The sequence below is a fragment of the Carassius gibelio genome, chromosome B22, assembly GCF_023724105.1.
Source record: "Carassius gibelio isolate Cgi1373 ecotype wild population from Czech Republic chromosome B22, carGib1.2-hapl.c, whole genome shotgun sequence".
Taxonomy (NCBI): Eukaryota; Metazoa; Chordata; class Actinopteri; order Cypriniformes; family Cyprinidae; genus Carassius; species Carassius gibelio.
The window spans coordinates 5,296,611-5,316,500 of record NC_068417.1 but is presented as its reverse complement, the minus strand read 5'-3'; the positions used below and the strand labels follow the sequence as shown (position 1 = coordinate 5,316,500).

The window sequence follows — 19,890 nt, the reverse complement described above, 5'->3', positions numbered from 1 at the left end:
AAATAGACATAGTATCTTTTTGATATTGTGGCCGAATCTGTCTGACCTCTGCATTACTTGAGGATGTGCTAATCTCCTTCCTGATATTGATGATCTTCTCAGAAAAGAAGGAAGCAAACTCATTGCATTTGCTGTCTGAGAGCATTTCACTGGGAATCTGACTTGGGGGGTTTGTCAGTATCTCAACAGTGGCAAAAAGAGTACGAGTGTTATTTAAGTTACTGTTTATAAGGTTTGAGAAGAAATTCTGTCTAGCTGTGGCTAGTTTCACATATACTTTTTTTTTTTAATTAGTCTTCAATCCTCAGTTTGTAGTCAGTAAACATGATCACATTCAGCAGTCACAGCAGAAATTAGAAACAAAATTTAACTGAAGTCTATTCAAAAGTTGTATGAATCTATTCTAAGAAGGTTGTAATCTGTATTAAAGACAAACGATAGTATACACATTAATAAAAGACTCGCTATTTCTAATGTGTTCATATTTTCTCCAACCCCTATGCACTTAAAGGGATAGTTCACCCAAAAATGAAAATTACCCCATGATCTACTCACCCTCAAGACATCCTAGATGTATATGAATTTCTTCTTTCAGACAAATATAATCAGAGTTATATTAAAAATGTCCTGGCTCTTCCAAGCTTTATAATGTGGGGTCGGACTCAAATGAGAATTAAAATAGAGGACTGTAACATTACTAGTCATGTAACATGTGAAATGATGTAAGATACTCACTTCAGTGTGTTGAGTTTACAGTGTTTATCCTGAAGTAGAGCAGAGATCTGATTCACTCCTGTGTCTCCTAGTTCACGTTCACTCAGATCCAGCTCTCTCAGGAGTAACGGGTTTTTACCCACAATTCCAGTCACATACTGACAGCCTTCATCTGCAGCAGGACCCAAAAACCTGCAGAAGAGAAGATGAAGCTGGAATCAATTCAGTGTGCATTACATCACAAAACATTTAAAGATTATCAAACATTGTTTGTAATGAAAAACTCTAGTTCAAGTTTAAACAATTGAACATTTAAATATACAATTTTTTTAAGAAAGACAAAAGTCAAAAGTAAATTTAAAAGAAACTCAGGGGCAAAAGCTTATGATTCTCAAAAATCTGAAGATTTTTCTGCTTTTAAGCAGGAGATTAGGAAAGTTAACAAAGAGGTAACTAGCTTGTGACAGCTAAGCATTCATAGTGATATATTTAGTTGATCTTTTGATGCCGGCTCTTCCCATTATTATGTAGCAGAATTCACCAAACACTGGATTACTGATCCACTAACAGAGAACATGACCTGGGTTCAGACCATCTCTGGATAGTTTTATTTAACTGATGTCTGTGTTGATGCAACAGTAATTCTGCTCATTATGAGAGGAACTGCAGGTTCAGACGTGTGCGTGTGTGTGTGTTTGTGGTCTGTGATAGATCTGCTGTAGTAGATCTACAATGTCGTGAATCTGAGCTTTATGGAAATTAATGTACAGTGCATTCAGTAACATTTAAACAATCAGGATAATAAATCACACTGAATATGTTTTTCATGAGACATGTCCACAATGACACAATCATAAATGTTAACTATTGAGGCACCAAACTACTGAACACCAGCACATCTAGTGACCCAAAATGTCTGATTAACCTGTAACTTTTAACACAACTAAACTCTGCTGACATTTATCATCAAAACAACAGCAGCTGCAGCATTTGATCTTTCATGTTTGATCATTTTCAACAACAAATTGTGTACCTGGCTGAATTAGTGAAATAATATATTATTCTATAATACACTTTAATATAATATTACACACACACACACACACACACATATACATATATATATATATATATATATATATATATATATATATATATATATATATATATCACATCTCACCTCAGAGTCTTGAGTTGACAGTTTGTATCCTGTAGTAAATCACTGAGCAGCTTCACTCCTGATTCTCCAGGATCATTTCCTGTGAGATCCAGCTCTATCAGGTGTGAAGGGTTTGATCTCAGAGCTGAAGACAGAGCTTTATAACCTTCTTCAGTGATACTGCAGTCTGAAAGTCTATTAAAAATAAATATGTTATTCTTCCTTAGAACACAGATTGTTACACAAGTACATGTTCTAGAATGAAGAAAATAAAAAGCAGATGTAGATGCACTACAGTATTTTTGACCTGAATGGACTCTTTTCACAGTAAAGCTGGGTAAAGTTATATATTGGTGAACGCAATCTACAACAAATGCAATTTTTAATTTTTTTAATTTTCCACAATTATAACCTACAGTTGCAATCAAAATTACTCAGTCCCTCAGAGACTGCAGTACTTTACAAATACAAGCTTTTCTGAAGATCCAGGATAAAATAAAAATCTATGACAGTTCACTGGTTTCAAAAGTAATATATTAAGTCATAATGTCAATATATAATCTTATATAAATGTATCATTTTTGAGTTATAAGATTTTAATAACCGAGATGTGTCACAATTATTCAACCTTTATTCAACATTGCTGTTTTACTTGGCAGTCTAAAGTCTCCAGGTTTTTGTAGACCTGTGGAGCTCTGGAAGAATGTTTTATGGAGTGATGTGACCAATCTGAAACTTTTTGGACCCATGGATCAGTGATATGTCTGCTGCAAATAAGGAAAAGCTCATAAGCAGAAGAACACCCTCTCCATCGTCAAACTTGGAGGTGGATCAGTTCTGTTATGGGGGAGTTTTACTGTAGCAGGAAGTGGAAATCATGACTGTATGAAGGAGATCATGGATTCTTTAAAGTATCAGGCCATTTTGACAAGAATTATGATGCCTTTGGTGCAAAGACTGAAGCTGATGATAAATGGACTTTCCTGCAGGAAAGTCATCCCAAAGTACACATCCAAATCTACTTCTGCTTGGTTTAGGGATCAGTCATAGAATGTGCTTGAGTGGCTTGTTCAGTCTCCAAATTTAATTCTCATTGAAAATATCTGCTTGAATTTGAAGAAAGCAGTAGTAATATGAAAACCAAAGGTTATCAGTGATCTGGAAGCTTTTTCAGGTGAGGAGTGGACCAAGACTGTAGTAGAGAGGTGACCAAAGCTTCTTAACACTTACAGGCAGCGTTTATTGCTTAATACTTACTTCAGCTTTTCCAGTCTATACTGTACATTTTCAAACAGAGTCAAGATGATCTTCATTCCTGGGTTTCCTAGTTTATTCTCACTCAGATCCAGCTCTGTCAGATTTGAAGGGTTTGAATTAAGAGCTGCAGCCAGAATATGACAACCTCCTTCTGTGATGCAGCTGTTCTTCAGACTGCATAAAGAGAAAACACTTCAGTTTTAATCTCAATATTTACCAGTATGTTTTAGCTGACATTTGACAAATACTGGTTATTATGATGATGATGGCAACTCATTCAGTCAGCAATCTCTTATACAAGACGCACAAAAACACCCAGTAGCAAGAATTTCAAAATGTCCTTGTAACATTGAAATAATACATGTCAATGTGTTGAGTGTACAGTGTTTGCAGTAGAGCAGAGATCTGATTCACTCGTGCAGAACATTGAGATCCAGTAATCTGTCTACTCTACTCATCTAATCTACTCATCGTGCCTAGATCTAGACTTAAAAAAACTTTTAAACACTGTCATTTGCATTCAGAAACGCCTCCAATAAACCTTATATGGTGACAACACCTACCTTTATAAATCATGTGAATGTATAATGTCCTCACCCTAAATAATGGAAAAAGAAAGCAGTACCGACTGAGAAGACATTCTGTGCGCTCACTAAACAGATCAGTGCTCTTTTTAAACATGTTTTCTGCACAGAGCATGGTTTGCAGAATCCTGCAGCAAAGCAAGATCAGTCATGACACTAAAGCTACATTTCAAATGACTTCCCAGCTGCACGCAAAAAAAGGCATATCTTACTTATTTTTGTCTTGTTTTTACTTTAAATAATCAAGATGCATTTACTATATAAGCAAAAATATATTTAGTCTTGTTTCCTGGGGAGATAAACAAGACTAAATACCTCATCTAACTTGAACTATTAATTTATAAATGCAGTATTTGCAATTAAAGGACACGGGAAACACACAGTAGCACTTCATTTTTGTAGTATTGCCATTCTAGCACTAGATTCTCTGCTTAAGCATGCTCAGAGTTGAGCTTATATTTACACACAGTCCTATGTTAGGGTGCTTTCACACTTGGTTCACTTGCCTGGTCCGAACCAGAGTTCGGTTGCTCCCCCCTCCCCCTGCCCCCGCTGGACTGTGTTCATATTATAATATTTGAGTCCGAACCGCGGTCCGCTTGCGTCATCAAGCCAGCAGCTGTTTACCCCGTTGCTTGGTAACGACAGCGCAGGAGAAGGCGGCAAATGCATAACATTACTCTCTGCATTTTTATGTATTACGTTTTTGAACTGTTCGTTTTGTTGATAAAGCTTCGGTACATAAAGGCACTTGCGTCTGTCTTACGAATGTACTGAAAAGGCTCTAAAGAACGTTGAAGGCGAACATAAATGAGATGTACAGCTCTCTGCTTGCAGCGCGTCAGTCACGCTCATCAGTAAAGTGAGTGAAACACACACACAAACACACATTTTCATCAAATAATTTGTCATTAAAAGCGGTACACTTCCGCGATTTTGGTACGATTGCGTTCACATGAGCAGCGAACCGTACCAGAGTTCACATGAGGTGTACCCCAGACCACCGTTTTTAAGCGGTACGGTTCACGGGTGCGCATCAGAGTACGGAAGACAGTGTTCACATCATCCAAACGAACCGAATTCTGACGTCAATCGACCCCGGGTGCGCACCAAAAGTGCTAATGTGAAAGCACCCTTAAAGTACCAGTTGGTAGATCCCACACTTTGCATGACACTGTTCTTATGCACTCATTACACACACATTTGTGAATATGCACTGCTGATAAATGAGGACCCTGCAATGTAGAGTTTATGCTGGAATTAAAGCCTGCAAATTTTCAAAATTTAAATTAACAAAACACTAATGATTGTCACAAAACTTACCTCAGTATCTCTAATTTGCAGTTTATATTCTCCAGGCCAGTGCAGAGTAGCTTCACTCCTGAATCCTGCAGATTATTATTGTTCATGTTCAGCTCTTTCAGATTGGTCTCTGATCCAAGAACTGAAGCCAGAGCTGGACAGCTTTTGTCAGTTAAGCCACAATCATTTAGCCTAAAAGAGAAATAAATAAAATCACAAGGTTCAATTTATCAAAAATCAATTTATACTAATTATTTTTAGATTAAATATACTGCATATATATGAGAATTGTATTGATTCAAATTTCCTACATAAAACAAACTAGCATGCTTGAATAAAACAATAAAATGTAAATTAATAATAGGCTTATATCATTAATGGCAATGAGTTATATATTTAAAAGTGCTGCTCTATCTTGATGAGTTTCTTAAAGTGGAGATGTGGAGGTTAATTTATGCATTGAGGTTATGCAAGAGTATATCTTCTTTAAAGCAGTAGTTTAAGAAGTTGAACTGCATATACTGTTGAGTTTTTTTCTGATGAGGTCAGCTGGGTCACCTTGTGCATGCAGTAAGTTAGTAAAATAAAGTTGACGGGATAGCGGAAAATTATCAGAAGGAGATGTGTAGCACTGCGTGAGGTAAATGGTGGTCACACCAGATACTGACTGGTTCTCAGCAAAAGAGAAGTGCTCACTAACACAGATTAAGACAGATTTGTGAACAATATTTGTGAGAAATAGGCCTTTTGTGTACACAGAAAAAGTCTTAGATTTCTGAGTTCAGCTCATGACAAATGGGGGCAAAAACAATAGTGTTGCGTTTATAATTTTGTTCAGTGTTGGTATGCACCGACATCTGCAAATTATCAAAGAGAAAAATGGCCAAAAATGCGAGCAAAAAAGACAGGGTACATATAATAATAATAATAATAATAATAATAATAATAATAATAATAATAATAATAATAATATATGGCAGTGTTCAGCACGCATGTTTCACTCTCCTCATCGCTGCATGGATTGACGCTCCTCTCAATATTCTGAGCATATCACACAAGTCCTCAGGTTCTCACACTGGCTTCCAGTTACATTTAGGATTGATTTGAAAGTACTTTTACGTTAAATCTAGACTTAAAACTCATCTGTTTAGCTGTGCATTTATTGAATGAGCACTGTGCAATGTCCAAACTGATTGCACTGTATTTTACATATTAACTGAATTTTATGTAAAATCATTTTCTATTTTTAACTGTTATAAATTCATTTTAAATAAGTCCAATTTTAAATAATTTAAGTTTTAATATTTGTTTTATTTGTTCTTCATTATTATTTTACTGTATTTTATGAATTACCATTGTGTATGAAATGTGCTATATAAATAAACATATATAAAAGTTAGAATATTCTTATTTTCGTTACTTTTGTTTGAAAGTATAATTTTTCCATAAGCTTAGCACATACCGAACTGTACCGTAACCGTGACCATATCAATGTAGATTAATGCAATTTTAGCATGAGAACAAAACATGACAAGATATATTAAATAACTTACAGAGCTCTTTTGCAGGTTTTGATGACTGCTGATAATCTAATGAGACACTCGTCTGATTTCTTGAATTTCTGAAGCTCAAACTCCTCCAGCTCCTCCTCTGATGTCAACAACACAAAGACCAAAGCAGACCACTGGGCAGGTGAAAGATCAGCAGATGAGAGACTTCCTTTGCTAAGGTGGGTCTGAATGTCTTTCACCAGAGTTTGGTCGTTCAGTTCATTCAGACAGTAGAACAGATTGATGGATCTCTCTGGAGACAGATTAGACTCTAATTTCTGCTTGATGTACTGAACTATTTCCTTTTTGCTCAGCTCATTTCTATTTTCCAGTGTCAACAGACCCTGTAAGAGTCTCTGATTGGACTGGAGAGACAAACCAAGGAGGAATCGAAGAAAAAGATCCAGGTGTCCATTATCACTCTCTAGTGCCTTGTCCACTGCAGTCTTGAGCAAATCAATCATGGTTTTACTTTTATATTTCCATTTTGTATACTCATGAACAAATATACTTTTCTTCTTTAGGTCTAGAAACAGATGTGCATAAAGGGCTGCAATAAACTCTTGAATGCTCAAGTGAACAAAGCAGTACATGGTACCAAGAGTGATCCCTGTTTCCTCCTTAAAGATCTGGGTACACATGCATGAGTACACTGATGCCTTATAGACGTCAATACCACAGGCTTCCAGATCTGTGTCATAGAAGATCACATTGTATCTTTCCAGCTGATCAAATGCCAGTTTCCCCAGTGAAAAGATGGCATCTTTATCCCAGGAAACATCTGGTGTATGTTCTCCATCATACTTTTGTCTGCTCTGCTGGATCTGAAATCTGAGGAAGTGTGTGTACATTTGTGTCAGAGTCTTAGGAGTGTCTTCAGTATTTGACTCCTGCAGTGTTTTGGAGGCATCATCAGCCTGATTGATTTTCGCAACATTATTTATTTTCTCCTCTAAAATGTTCTGGAGAACAGTGGCTGAAATCCAGCAGAAGACTGGGATGTGGCACATGATATAGAGACTTTTTGATTGTTTAACATGATCAATGATTTCTTTGGCCTGATTCTCATCCGTGACTCTTTTTCTGAAGTACTCCTCCTTTTGTGCATCATTGAATCCTCGTATCTCTGTCAGCCGGTCGATACAGTCAGGAGGAATCTTACTAGCAGCTGCTGGTCTGCTGGTGATCCAGATGAGAGCAGAAGGAAGCAGATTTCCCTTGATGAGGTTCGTCAGGAGAACATCCAGAGAGGCTGGTGATGATACATCAGAAAATGTCTCATTATCCTTAAAGTTTACAGGAAGACGACATTCATCAAATCCATCAAGAATGAACAAGACTTTGAATTGATTTCTTCTTGTAAGGTTCAGTCCTTGTGTCTCTGGGAAAAACTGAGTTATAAGGTCCATCAAACTTAGTTTTTCTTGCTCCTTTAAGTTCATCTCTCTAAATGGAAGAGGAAATATGAAGCTGATATCTTGATTTTCTCTTCCTTCGGCCCAATCCAGAACAAACTTCTGCACAGAGACTGATTTTCCGATGCCAGCAACTCCTTTTGTCAGTACAGTTCTGATCTGCTTGTCTTGTTCAGGTGCTTCAAACAAATGTTTGCACTCAACCTGTATCTCCTGTGATTCATGACGTCTGGAAGCAACTTCAATCTGTCTCACCTCATGTTCAGTATTGACCTGTTCACTACAACCCTGAGTGATATAGAGATCTGTGTAGATGTTCTTCAGAAGTGTAGAGTCTCCTTGCTTTGCAATTCCTTCAAACACACATTGATACTTCTTATTTAGGCTACACTTTAGCTGATGAATGAAGACCAGCTCATCTAAACAGAAACAAAAATACAGATATTGTTTAATCATATTTTCTCTCTACATTTATAAGTGACAATCTGACAGATGATTATGAGTCTCTTACCTTCTAGAGTATCAGCAGCTTCATCTTGCTTCATCTCTCTCAGGAAGTAGAGCGTGAGATCAAGAGCTGCTTCTTTCATACTGCATCTGTTCTCATTAAAGTCCTTCACAAAGTATTGCATGTCCTCTTTTTGTAATATTTTCTTAAACATGTCCAGTTCTTTCTTTAGAAATGTGATTATTTTGCTCTCAAGATCCTACAAAGACAGACAAGAATGAATGAGAAAAAAAATCCTATATTTGGTCAAAATTATTTATTCAGTAATTACAAATATTCATCAAAAATCAAGTTGAGACAAACATTACTTTGTTGTAAATATTAATAAAAATAGGCTTTCAATCTTATTTTATAGGTTCTTAAAAATAAAAATTTGAAATACAAGTTCTGTCACACTCTTATTCAATAATTTGTTTATTATAATTATTAAATATTCTTGAAAATCTGTTTTATTACCAGGAAGATCTGCAGGAGACTGTCTGTAAAATTATTGTGGTTCCTGTGAGACTGTAAATCTGGATCTAATGTTTCATACTGAAGCCTAATCGTAAATAAAATAAATCACAATACTGCATTTTTAGTGGAAAAAAAAATATATGATCAAAGTATATTTTAAACATTTTAGCAAAGAGAAAAACAATAAATAAGTGATCAATTCATGGACTACAAGTAGTTTTATGATAATTATCCACTGATACACTTTGACACAGTCTGTGTGTAAACAGAAATAAGAAACACATCAAATACCGTTTGGTTCGTGATGTTTCTTCACTGAAGTTTAGTGGTTCTCCCTTTGACCGGTCACTCTTCACAGACACAGAGCTGGACACGTGTGAGTCTGATCTTACACTAATGACACAAAGAACAAAATACTTTACTACAGGAGCTCCTTCAGTCTCATTTAAAGAGCTTCACTGTTGAGGATGGTAATGAAGCACAGTATAGACATGCATTTGACCATCTGTGACTATGGATAGATGGAAAGACATATTCATGTTGGGCTGCATGATCTATTTTCATGGTTAATTTATACCTCCTTGTGTCTGCTTGTGTGATTGTGTTACTGGAAAGAAGCTCCAGACTGAGTTCAATAATTGAATTATTGTTTTATTTCATTCATTTCTATCACAAGCATCTTAGTGGAGAAATAAGCCAACACTACATTATAATGTGAAAGATAATAAATACCTTTTGATAGATGTCTTTTTCTCACTGAAGTTCGGTCCATCACCATCCTTTGACCGGTCACTCTTCACAGACACATGTGAGTCTGATCTTACACTAATGACACAAAGAGAGAAGAGAAACTTTTCTACAGGAGGTTCATCTGTGTTTTATATTGACACACATTCTCTCTAGTCCTTCACAAAACATTTGTAGATTTTTAAAGATAGCAGTCATTCTTGTTTACAGATTTACATTTGTTTAACAATTTCTGTAAAGTTAAATGTGAGTGACTTAAAATGTGAGACTAAATATATTTTTACAAATATTTGACTGAACTAATTAAAGAGATTTTATTTTTCATTTTCTTTTTTGACTAAAATAGAAAGCAGAAATGTCAGCGCTACACAGTTCTGACACTATTTTAAAAGTTTATCACTTAGTTTATTGGGTGTAATAACAGTAACAATGTTGTTGTAAAAATTAGTGCATCCTTTTGACTTCAAGTCCAAGTATGAGCTGAGCGTTTAACAGAGATAAGCTTATTTTACAACTCTCTAACCTTTCAGATACAAACTCATAAAGTTATAATTTTCTTCTTCACTGTAACAACTTTATGTCCTGAAGTGTCAACATGAAATACAGTTATTTAACTGCGGTTTTTTGTATTTTCTGTACAGTGTATTTAGGTGCGGTTCATTGTATTTTCTGTACAGTGTATTTAGGTGCGGCTTATTGTATTTTCTGTACAGTGTATTTAGGTGCTGTTCATTGTATTTTCTGTACAGTGTATTTAGGTGCGGTTCATTGTATTTTCTGTACAGTGTATTTAGCTGCGGTTTATTGTATTTTCTGTACAGTGTATTTAGCTGCGGTTTATTGTATTTTCTGTACAGTGTATTTAGGTGTGGTTTATTGTATTTTCTGTACAGTGTATTTAGAGGTGTGGTTTATTGTATTTTCTGTACAGTGTATTTAGGTGTGTTTTATTGTATTTTCTGTACAGTGTATTTAGGTGCGGTTTATTGTATTTTATGTACAGTGTATTTAGGTGTGGTTTATTGTATTTTATGTACAGTGTATTTAGGTGTGGTTTATTGTATTTTATGTACAGTGTATTTAGGTGTGTGTATCAGATGTTGTACACAGGAAGCTGGGAGAAAATGCACTGCAGCTTCATAAAGCGTGCTGTACACAAGCTAACCTTTGGGTCGTACGGCTCAGGAACAGAGTTATTAATAAATCTTAAACACTGAATCCAAACAAAGAGGGTTTGCTTTGTAACTTTGAAGATTTTACACAGATATATTACACACTAAAAAAAACGAAAACAATAAAAAATATCATATGACCCTTTAAATTAAGTCTGGAGTCATTTTTTAATGTCTGATAATAAATGTATGACCTAAAAACCAAAATCACTGTTGTTGAATAAGCAAGTACAGGCCCAGTGCTGAAGAACGACTGTAAAATGACTGTAAATTATGATTCTGATTTTCATTTCTGAGATATTTATAATCTATTGGCTACTTTTAAAATAGAAACATTATTTTTAAGTAGAAGTTATGAAGCTCTGAAGTTCTGCAAAGCATTTGTAAATACACAACAAAATTGGTTACTTTTTTGTTTTGTTTTTCCCAGCAAACCTCTGAAAGTGCAGCAGTGTTTAAAATGATTGTCTGAAAGCAGACTCAGTCTTACCTCTGTTTGTGTGAGAGACTCATCTTTCCTCTCTTCTCTGACATACTGCAGATGAACAGCTCAACACTGAGATCTTTGTGTCTCTGAAGACGATCAGATGCTCATCATGACCTGGACATGACAATCAGATCAAGATCATGAGAGTTCAGAGGAACAAATGATGAAGAAAATAACTAGTGCTGACTCTTTTGAGTTATCAGGCGATCAATATACAAATAAAATATGCTACACATATACTGCCCTGTAATAATCTCTTCAGATCACTCTCAACACAAGTCTTTATTTACATACGCATTACTTAAGAAGTTTAAAAGATTTGTTTTGCTCGTGTTTATCGTCTCTCTATCCGGTAGAACAGGTTTGATCTGACCACAGAATACTTTCGGTTTCGCGTCTTAAAATGGAAGAAGGAAGAAATATAACAACTCTTTTATAATTATTCTGACTGCTATACCTTTACAGATATATTTTTACAGACTTGTAAAAATGTTTTAACATTCTTCATCTTTAAAAGGTTTGTTTTATTAATATCTCTCTGTATCTGGGTCGTTTGTTATTCGTCGACAGACAGGTATAAGTTATAACTGAACAAATCCCGCTTCATCCAGCTCTGAAAAGCGTTCATCATTCTCCTAAAGAAGTGTAATGGTGAAAGTATTCAGACTTACTTGCAGTAGTTCAGACGATCTTGTGCTGCAGGAACAGAATCCAGAAGTCTTTCACACACTTCCGGTTTGTGATCGCTGTTAAACACCTGTGCGATCTTCACGATTGATGTTTGTCACCTGACACGACTTCATCTTGGAGAAAATCAAAGTCCACAACAGATCTCGTGCATCAGCGCCACCAACTGGACAGGAATGTGAAGCACAAACAGTGTTGCCAACTTCTTTCAATGGAAAGTAGCTAAACCCTGCCCCAAATGTCGCTAGATGACGTCATATGGTAATTACCATATTCATGACGTAGGTGCATCATATTATCTCGCCCTTTCTGTGCTCATGTACTGCATTTTAATGCTGCAAAAATTCTCAATAAAACGTTTTTTATTATTATATTTTAATGTTTCTGTTGTCAGACAACGGAATTAATATTATAATGACTGAAACGCGGTCCATTAAGACTACATACCAGCTCTCAAAGATGTTAATCTGTGCACTAAAATCCTATTCACGACTATGAAATAACATACACATAAGATTAAGACAATGGTTGAACTGTGATTTCGACTGTACTTTTATGTAAAATAGAGTTTGAAGCAACAGAATATCTTTTTTTAACTGAAAGTGCTGCTCCTCTCTGCTCGCTGAACAGGGCAGATAGAGATGCGTGTGCGCGCGCTGCCTGTGGGGAAGAGAGAGAGAGAGAGCGCTAGTGGTGGAAATTATGATTCTTTCTAGAGATTCGTTCATTTTCAGTTCGTTCACCAAAATGATTCGTTCAGAATCGTTCACTGATTCGTTCAGTGACCATTTCTTCGTATTACACACAATAAGCCAGCAGGTGGCAAAATAGAGTGTATTATGTGTTATGTCTTAAGTCAACGAACGTATTCACTTGTTACAAAAACTGATCTGGCTTTATTAATGTGTGTATAATCGCATTCAATATATAAAGTCTAATTAAGTTGTTCAGATGAACAAAGCACACGGTTTTCTTGCCTTATTAGCATTTTAATTGTTTGGTCCGACAGTTTGTATATTATATATTCACATTCTAAATATCAAAACAAGCGTATGTGCACAGTACAGTAACTATAACTGCGCTTTGCATTTTTGCGAGATTGACATGCTAAATGGCAGACTAACCCGGTTTACTCTCATTCATTTCGTTCACGAACGACATGTGTGTATCAGTTCAGTCATTTCATTCACGAACGAGATGTATCAGCACAAACAACTCATTCACGAACGACATGTGTGCCAGTTGTCATTTCATTCACGAACGAGATGTATCAGCACATTCAACTCATTCACGAACGACATGGGTACCAGTTCAGTCATTTCGTTCACGAACGATAAGATCTCTAGATCTCGTTCAGACTCATATGAAACTCGTTCATTGAAGGTATTCGTTACTACATTCAACAAATCACATACTCACATCTCATACTCGAAGGCTATTGGCTCGAGGTTGAGTAATTCTTTGTCAGGATGAAATGCTTGTTACCTGGTTCACCGAGCATCGCATGCGCTGCTTATAGCGCCGCGCTGCTGCGGAGGGAGGAACTTCACTAAACGAGAAATATGAGTCAGTGGATAGCGTGAACGAGAACGATTCGTTCACCTAAAAGATTCGTTCAAAAAGAACGATTCGTTCACAAACGACACATCACTACAACCCAGTAAAACTACACTATGGAAAAAAAATTAAAGTAAGTGAATTTTAAATCTAGTGCATACAAAATTTGAAAAACTAAGCTATGTAGACACACACAGACATCAAGAACCAGCATATGACTCTCAACAGTGGTGACAATCAACAAAATGTTGCATGCTGGGTAAAACCATGCACTGCAGTATGAAAAATTGTCACCACTGTTGAGGATCGTGTGATAAGTGTGTTTGTCTAAAAACCTGAACAGGTTGCCTCCTTTTGTGTCTTTCAACATTGTGATTTTTTATTTTTTTTTACTTCAGTTCAGTAATAGCTGAGTGTCAGTCTACTATAGTGGTGGAAATTATGATTCTTTCTAGAGATTCGTTCATTTTCAGTTCGTTCACCAAAATGATTCGTTCAGTGACCATTTCTTCGTATTACACAAAATAAGCCAGCAGATGGCAAAAAAAAGTGTATTATGTGTTATGTCTTAAGTCAACGAACGTATTCACTTGTTACAAAAACTGATCTGGCTTTATTAAAATGTGTTAATAATCGCATTCAATATATAAAGTCTAATTAAGTTGTTCAGATGAACAAAGCACAAGGTTTTCTTGCCTAATTAGCATTTTAATTGTTTGGTCAGACAGTTTGTATATTATATATTCACATTCATAAATCGGGGATTAAACGTGGAGTTGCTAAATATCAAAACGAGCGTATGTGCACAGTACAGTACCTATAACTGCGCTTTGCATTTTTGCGAGATTGACATGCTAAATGGCAGACTGACCCGGTTTACTCTCATTCATTTCGTTCACGAATGAGATAAGCTAACAGTTCATTTCATTCACGAACGACATGTATCCGTTCATTCAGCTCGTTCACGAATGTGCCAGTTCAGTAATTTCATTCACGAACGAGATTTACTAAATCATTCAACTCGTGCACGAACACATGTGCTTTGCCGCTTGAGAAACGTGATTGGTAAACGGTTTGCCAGAATATACCCTGACCATCAGGTCAGTTATTTCATTCACGAACGAGATGTATCATTCAACTCGTGCACGAACGACATGTGTGCCAGTTCAGTAATTTCATTCACGAACGAGATGTATCAGCTCATTCAACTCATTCACGAACGACATGGGTACCAGTTCAGTCATTTCGTTCACGAACGATAAGATCTCTAGATCTAGTTCAGACTCATATGAAACTCGTTCATTGAAGGGCGTATTCGTTCACTGCATTCAACAAATCACATACTCTGTCACATCTCATACTCGAAGGCTATTGGCTCGAGGTTGAGTAATTCTTTGACAGGATGAAATGGTTGTTACCCGGTTCACTGAGCTGTGCATGCTCTGCTTATAGCGCCGCGCTGCTGTGGAGGGAGGAACTTCACTGAACGAGAAATATGAGTCAGTGGATTACGTGAACGAGAACGATTCGTTCACCCAAAAGATTCGTTCAAAAAGAACGATTCGTTCACGAACGACACATCACTAGAGAGCGCGCTTGTGCTCGTTCGGCAGTACTGGAGAGTCATAAGCCCCTTTCACACTGCCATTCCGGCAAATACAGGGGTAAAGTGTTCCTGTAATTGTTCCCTGGTCGCTAGATTTGGCACTTTCACACAGCCAGTGATGACCCGGTATATATGCGTGCTTTCACACACAACCCCTGAAGATCCCGTAACGACACGTGACATCAGCGCGTGACGTGTAATGTACGAGTTGGCAACACTTGGCACGTTATACTTTAACTGAAGCAAGCAAACGATCTCTGCGTCAGCGCGGAAAGTGAGGAACTAACTGATCTCTGCTTCATTACAGTTTGCACATGTGTTTTCGTCGCGAATGTTGATCTTCCTTCAAAGCAGCCGGTAAAAGAGTCGCGCGATAACGCGCGTCATCACTTCGATACCGAATTAGATCTGGCTTTTGTTCACACAGCGCTCGTTCCGGATCGATTACCGCAATGTTACTATGTCCCCGACCCGGATTCGATTCGGTAATCAATTCCGGGACGTGGTTGCTTTCACACAGAAGGCGACCAGGCAATGTTACGGGAATATTGCGGGTCCGACGTGCAGTGTGAAAGGGGCTTTAGAGAATAAATAAGGTCTGTCAAAAAAAAGTCGCTAGATTTGTCGCTATGGGGGTTTGAAAAGTCGCTAAATCTAGCGACAAATCCGCTAAGTTGGCAACACTAAGCACAAACACACCGGCTTTCTCCTTCTTCTTCCTTCTAACAGCAGATCCCAAACTAAAGCAGTGCACTAGCGCCACCTGCTGTTTCTTCACATTCTCCCTCTCAATCTGCTCCATTCACCTCCTTCTGAGACATTTGACTACTCTGAAGGGTTAATGAATAATGACAAATCATATCAAATAATCCAAACCAATCAAATCAATCTGAAAGGTAATGATTATATGAAGGTATGCTATATAACAGAAGTATATACTGTCCTGTTTTTATTTGAATAAATTTCATTACATTTCTTTCATTACAGCAATAGTCTGAATTCAGATTAAATGATTTATTCAGTTATTCTTTAGGTTATGATGAATAATTAAGATATATGAAATGTATGATTCATTGAATTAGTTTAGATCTCAATTAATTATAATGAACTTTCAGTTTCTACATACAAATAGAAAATGTCCAGTTATTTTCATCTTATTATCTGAATCTCTGGTTGCTGTGATGTAGATATATGTGCTTTTAGACAGAGACATTGCTGGATCTGATGAAGAGAAACCCCAGGAACACAGAAGAAAGATCTTGTTTGAGACTCGAATCTCAATCATTAGACTGTAAAAAGTGTGAGAGATGAGAGAGATCGACCTTTATCTGTTCTCACATGGACAGATATTCAATGAGTATGGCAGAAATGTAGGCAGTACCTCACCATTGTGAAGCAGAGTACTAATGATATTATAAAAGATATGATGCTTAGAGAAGATGTGTTGAAACCAAAAAAAGGTCAAATTTGGATTAAAGAGTTCATGATTGTTATTGGGAAGATGAAGATAACTATTAGAGGCCAGATATAAACTGAAAAAGGTTTTTCAAGCAGTACTTCATCCAATTAATAATTAGTCTTTCATTTTAGTTTACCATTATTTGTTTTATTTATTTGCTATTTTTTTGTTTAAAACATTGATAAATGTTCATATTTGTCATTAAGAGCTCAACTAAGACATATTTGTTTTGAGGAATGTAAAATATCAGGTCAGATGGATTCTGAGGCGTTGGGAATCGAGAGTCGAATCCAAAGGAATCGATTCAATCAAGGGGAATAATCGACTCCTGATTCAGAGCCTTTTTCAGTTCAACAGATCTTATCCATGGGTGTCTCTCAAACAGAAGACTGCACACATCTAAATTCACCAAAATAAACTGAAAGAAAACGAGCAGGTACTGATCATCTGAAATTTAGGATGCATCTTTCAGTTTGAGGAGCACCATTCACCTCCATCAGACCCGATAAAAGCATTATTACCCAGCACACACACGCAAAGGTCGTGATAACGTTTTTATTTATTTTTTCATTTGTCATTCAACAATTAATATAAAGCTGTCAAAGTCTTGTTTTGCAGTTGTTTTGACATGAATTTGAATAAATGAATTCATACCACACACACAATTTCACTTCTTTTATTACACAACTTCAATGGATGTGTCTTCATTAGACAAACATAATAATGGTGGTTCTGCGCTCAATGACTTGGTTTTAAACCTGTATTGTTATCGCTGCTATAGGTCAGTAATCATCCAGCACTCGTGCGTCTCGTCGAGTAATGGCTCTGTTTACTAACCTGAGCGTAGATTTACTGTGGTGTAATACACTTCACATAATTACTCTGAGATTACTGACTCTAGTTAAGTCAGAATCAATTTAGATGTCACAATTTATTATCAGTCAGGTAAATATGTATTATCCCAATTACAGAGCCAATTCAGAGATATCAAATCAATAGAAAACATCACTTTCTCAAAGACAGATCTAAGAGTGAGTATGGAGTGTATATGAACACACTGCACACTACGAGCTCATCTGGATACAGAAGGACCCGGATCTTCTTACAACATTTCCTTAAGTACTTCAGACCAAAGCAAACACTGATGCATTGATCATGTGATCATTTACATCTTTTTGGGGACAGATGGTAACTCACATTAAAGACCCTGGGACCTGACACACACTCGACAGTGAGCAGAATATCTCTAAACTCTTAGGATCTGTATTTACCTTCTTTATATTAACTGTAAGATTGAGATCATTGTAGCAGTCGCTCTGAGAGAATTCAGATCATACCAGACACGACTCAGAATATTACTTCATTCATGTAGAACATCATAATACTAGAATACAAATGTTTTATGTGTTTAAACAGAACTTGAAAGATGAGATTTTGTGTTATAATAAAAGCGACAAAGCACAAAGCGCATCACAATTATTGAGTGGCTGGTGAACTACAAATAACGAATGTACTTGAAAACTTATATTTCTTCTAACTAAGCATTTATAGCAGCAATCAAACGGCTTATGAATAGTCACAATATTTTACCTCAGAAAAGACAAGAATACATGTTTTTTTTTTTTTTTACAAATTTATTCATGAAGTATGTTGGGTTGTGTTTTTACTTATGTGTTTTTTGTATTTCTATGTGATATCTTGTGTTTGTTATATGATGCTACTATGCTAACTGTCACTTGTGAGATTAATAAAGTTGTTAACTTGTGCTGGATCTGAAGATGATCTACTCTGAATGTGTTTAGTGGGTTTGTGTAGTAGATGTTTGAGTGAAACAGTGTGGATCCTCTGCTGTTTCAAATGTGTTGCTGTAATAAAAGTCTTCTCACACTTGAAGCACATATGATCTCTCACACCAGTGTGTCTCTTCTGATGAAGTTTTAAATTGCCCAGTTCTGAAAAGCTCTTTCCACATAAAGAACATGAATGTGGTTTCTCTTCTGAATGAACTTTCAGGTGATTCTTCAGGTGTGAAGCTCTTACAAATGTTTTTCCACATTGATCACATTCATGCAGTTTATCTCTGTTGTGGATGTTCTCGTGATTCCTCAGACTTCCTAAATCTGTGAAGCTCTTCTCGCACTGATCACATGTGAACGGTTTCTCTTCAGTGTGGATCCTCATGTGAACACTGAGAGTAAAGTTGTTTGACAAACTCTTTCCACACTGAGTGCAGGTCAAACTTTTCTTGTTTCTTCTTCTCAGTAAAGAAACTCTTTCGGTCTGTGAGCGAGTGTTTTCACTGGTTTTGCCGTGGTGATGTTTCTGCTCTTCACTCTCAATCAATCAATCAATCAATCAATCACCTTTATTTATATAGCGCTTTAAACAAAATACATTGCGTCAAAGCACTGAACAACATTCATTTGGAAAACAGTGTCTCAATAATGCAAAATCATAGTTAAAGGCAGTTCATCATTGAATTCAGTTATGTCATCTCTGTTCAGTTTAAAGGTAACACTTTAGAATACTGTTTCTTACTTACTACATAACTTAAAAGGATTTATTGAAGAACTAACAGGTGATTATTCATTAACACTTAACTCACTACTGTTAACTACTAAGGAAGATGTGTTAATTAATCAGTATGTAATATAATTTTATGATTATGTTAAGTAACAGTTAGCTAATCAATAACTAATGTATTCTGTCATACCTAGTGAAGAACTTCTATTGATTATCTACTAGTTAGGGTTCAAGAAAAATAACTATGAAGTAACTACTAATGAACAGTTTTACACAATTACATTGAATTGTGACCCTTTCATATAAATGCTATTAGCAATAATAGTAGTAGTATGAAAATGCAATATTAATAAATGCAATACATTTTATAGAGGTTTTGCCTATGTAGTAAAATGTTTTGTGAGTGTGTTTTGTAAGAAATCACCTTCCAGTAGGAACCCCACTCTAGTGCCTTGTGATAACTTACCTTAGTTTTTATATTTTATATACAGTACTGTATGTGTGCCTCCTCAGCATATACCACATTTTATATATATATATATATATATATATATATATATATATATATATATATATATATATATATATATATATATATATACCAGGAAAAGTGAAAATGCATGTACCCAATTTGTAATTAATAAAGAATTATAAAATAATTATGCAGAACTTATTTTGAACCTGAAACATTAGGCCTATTCTAAAGT

The 19,890-nt window shown here is 36.1% G+C and overlaps 2 protein-coding genes across 2 annotated transcripts in view; both read right to left on the bottom strand.

The window, feature by feature from the left end:
• LOC127987694 (uncharacterized) overlaps positions 1-19,890 on the bottom strand; it is a 2,462,016-nt gene that overhangs the window by 1,605,846 nt on the left and 836,280 nt on the right. The gene's annotated exons all lie outside the window — the stretch shown is intronic.
• LOC127987705 (NLR family CARD domain-containing protein 3-like) lies at positions 6,566-12,169 on the bottom strand. Its single transcript, XM_052590067.1, has 7 exons — positions 12,023-12,169; positions 11,355-11,465; positions 9,678-9,770; positions 9,237-9,338; positions 8,946-9,030; positions 8,493-8,688; positions 6,566-8,400 (listed from the first exon to the last, which is right to left on the bottom strand). Exons 2-7 carry the CDS (start codon positions 11,396-11,398, stop codon positions 6,566-6,568), a joined length of 2,355 nt encoding a protein of 784 aa, XP_052446027.1. The 5' UTR covers positions 11,399-11,465; positions 12,023-12,169.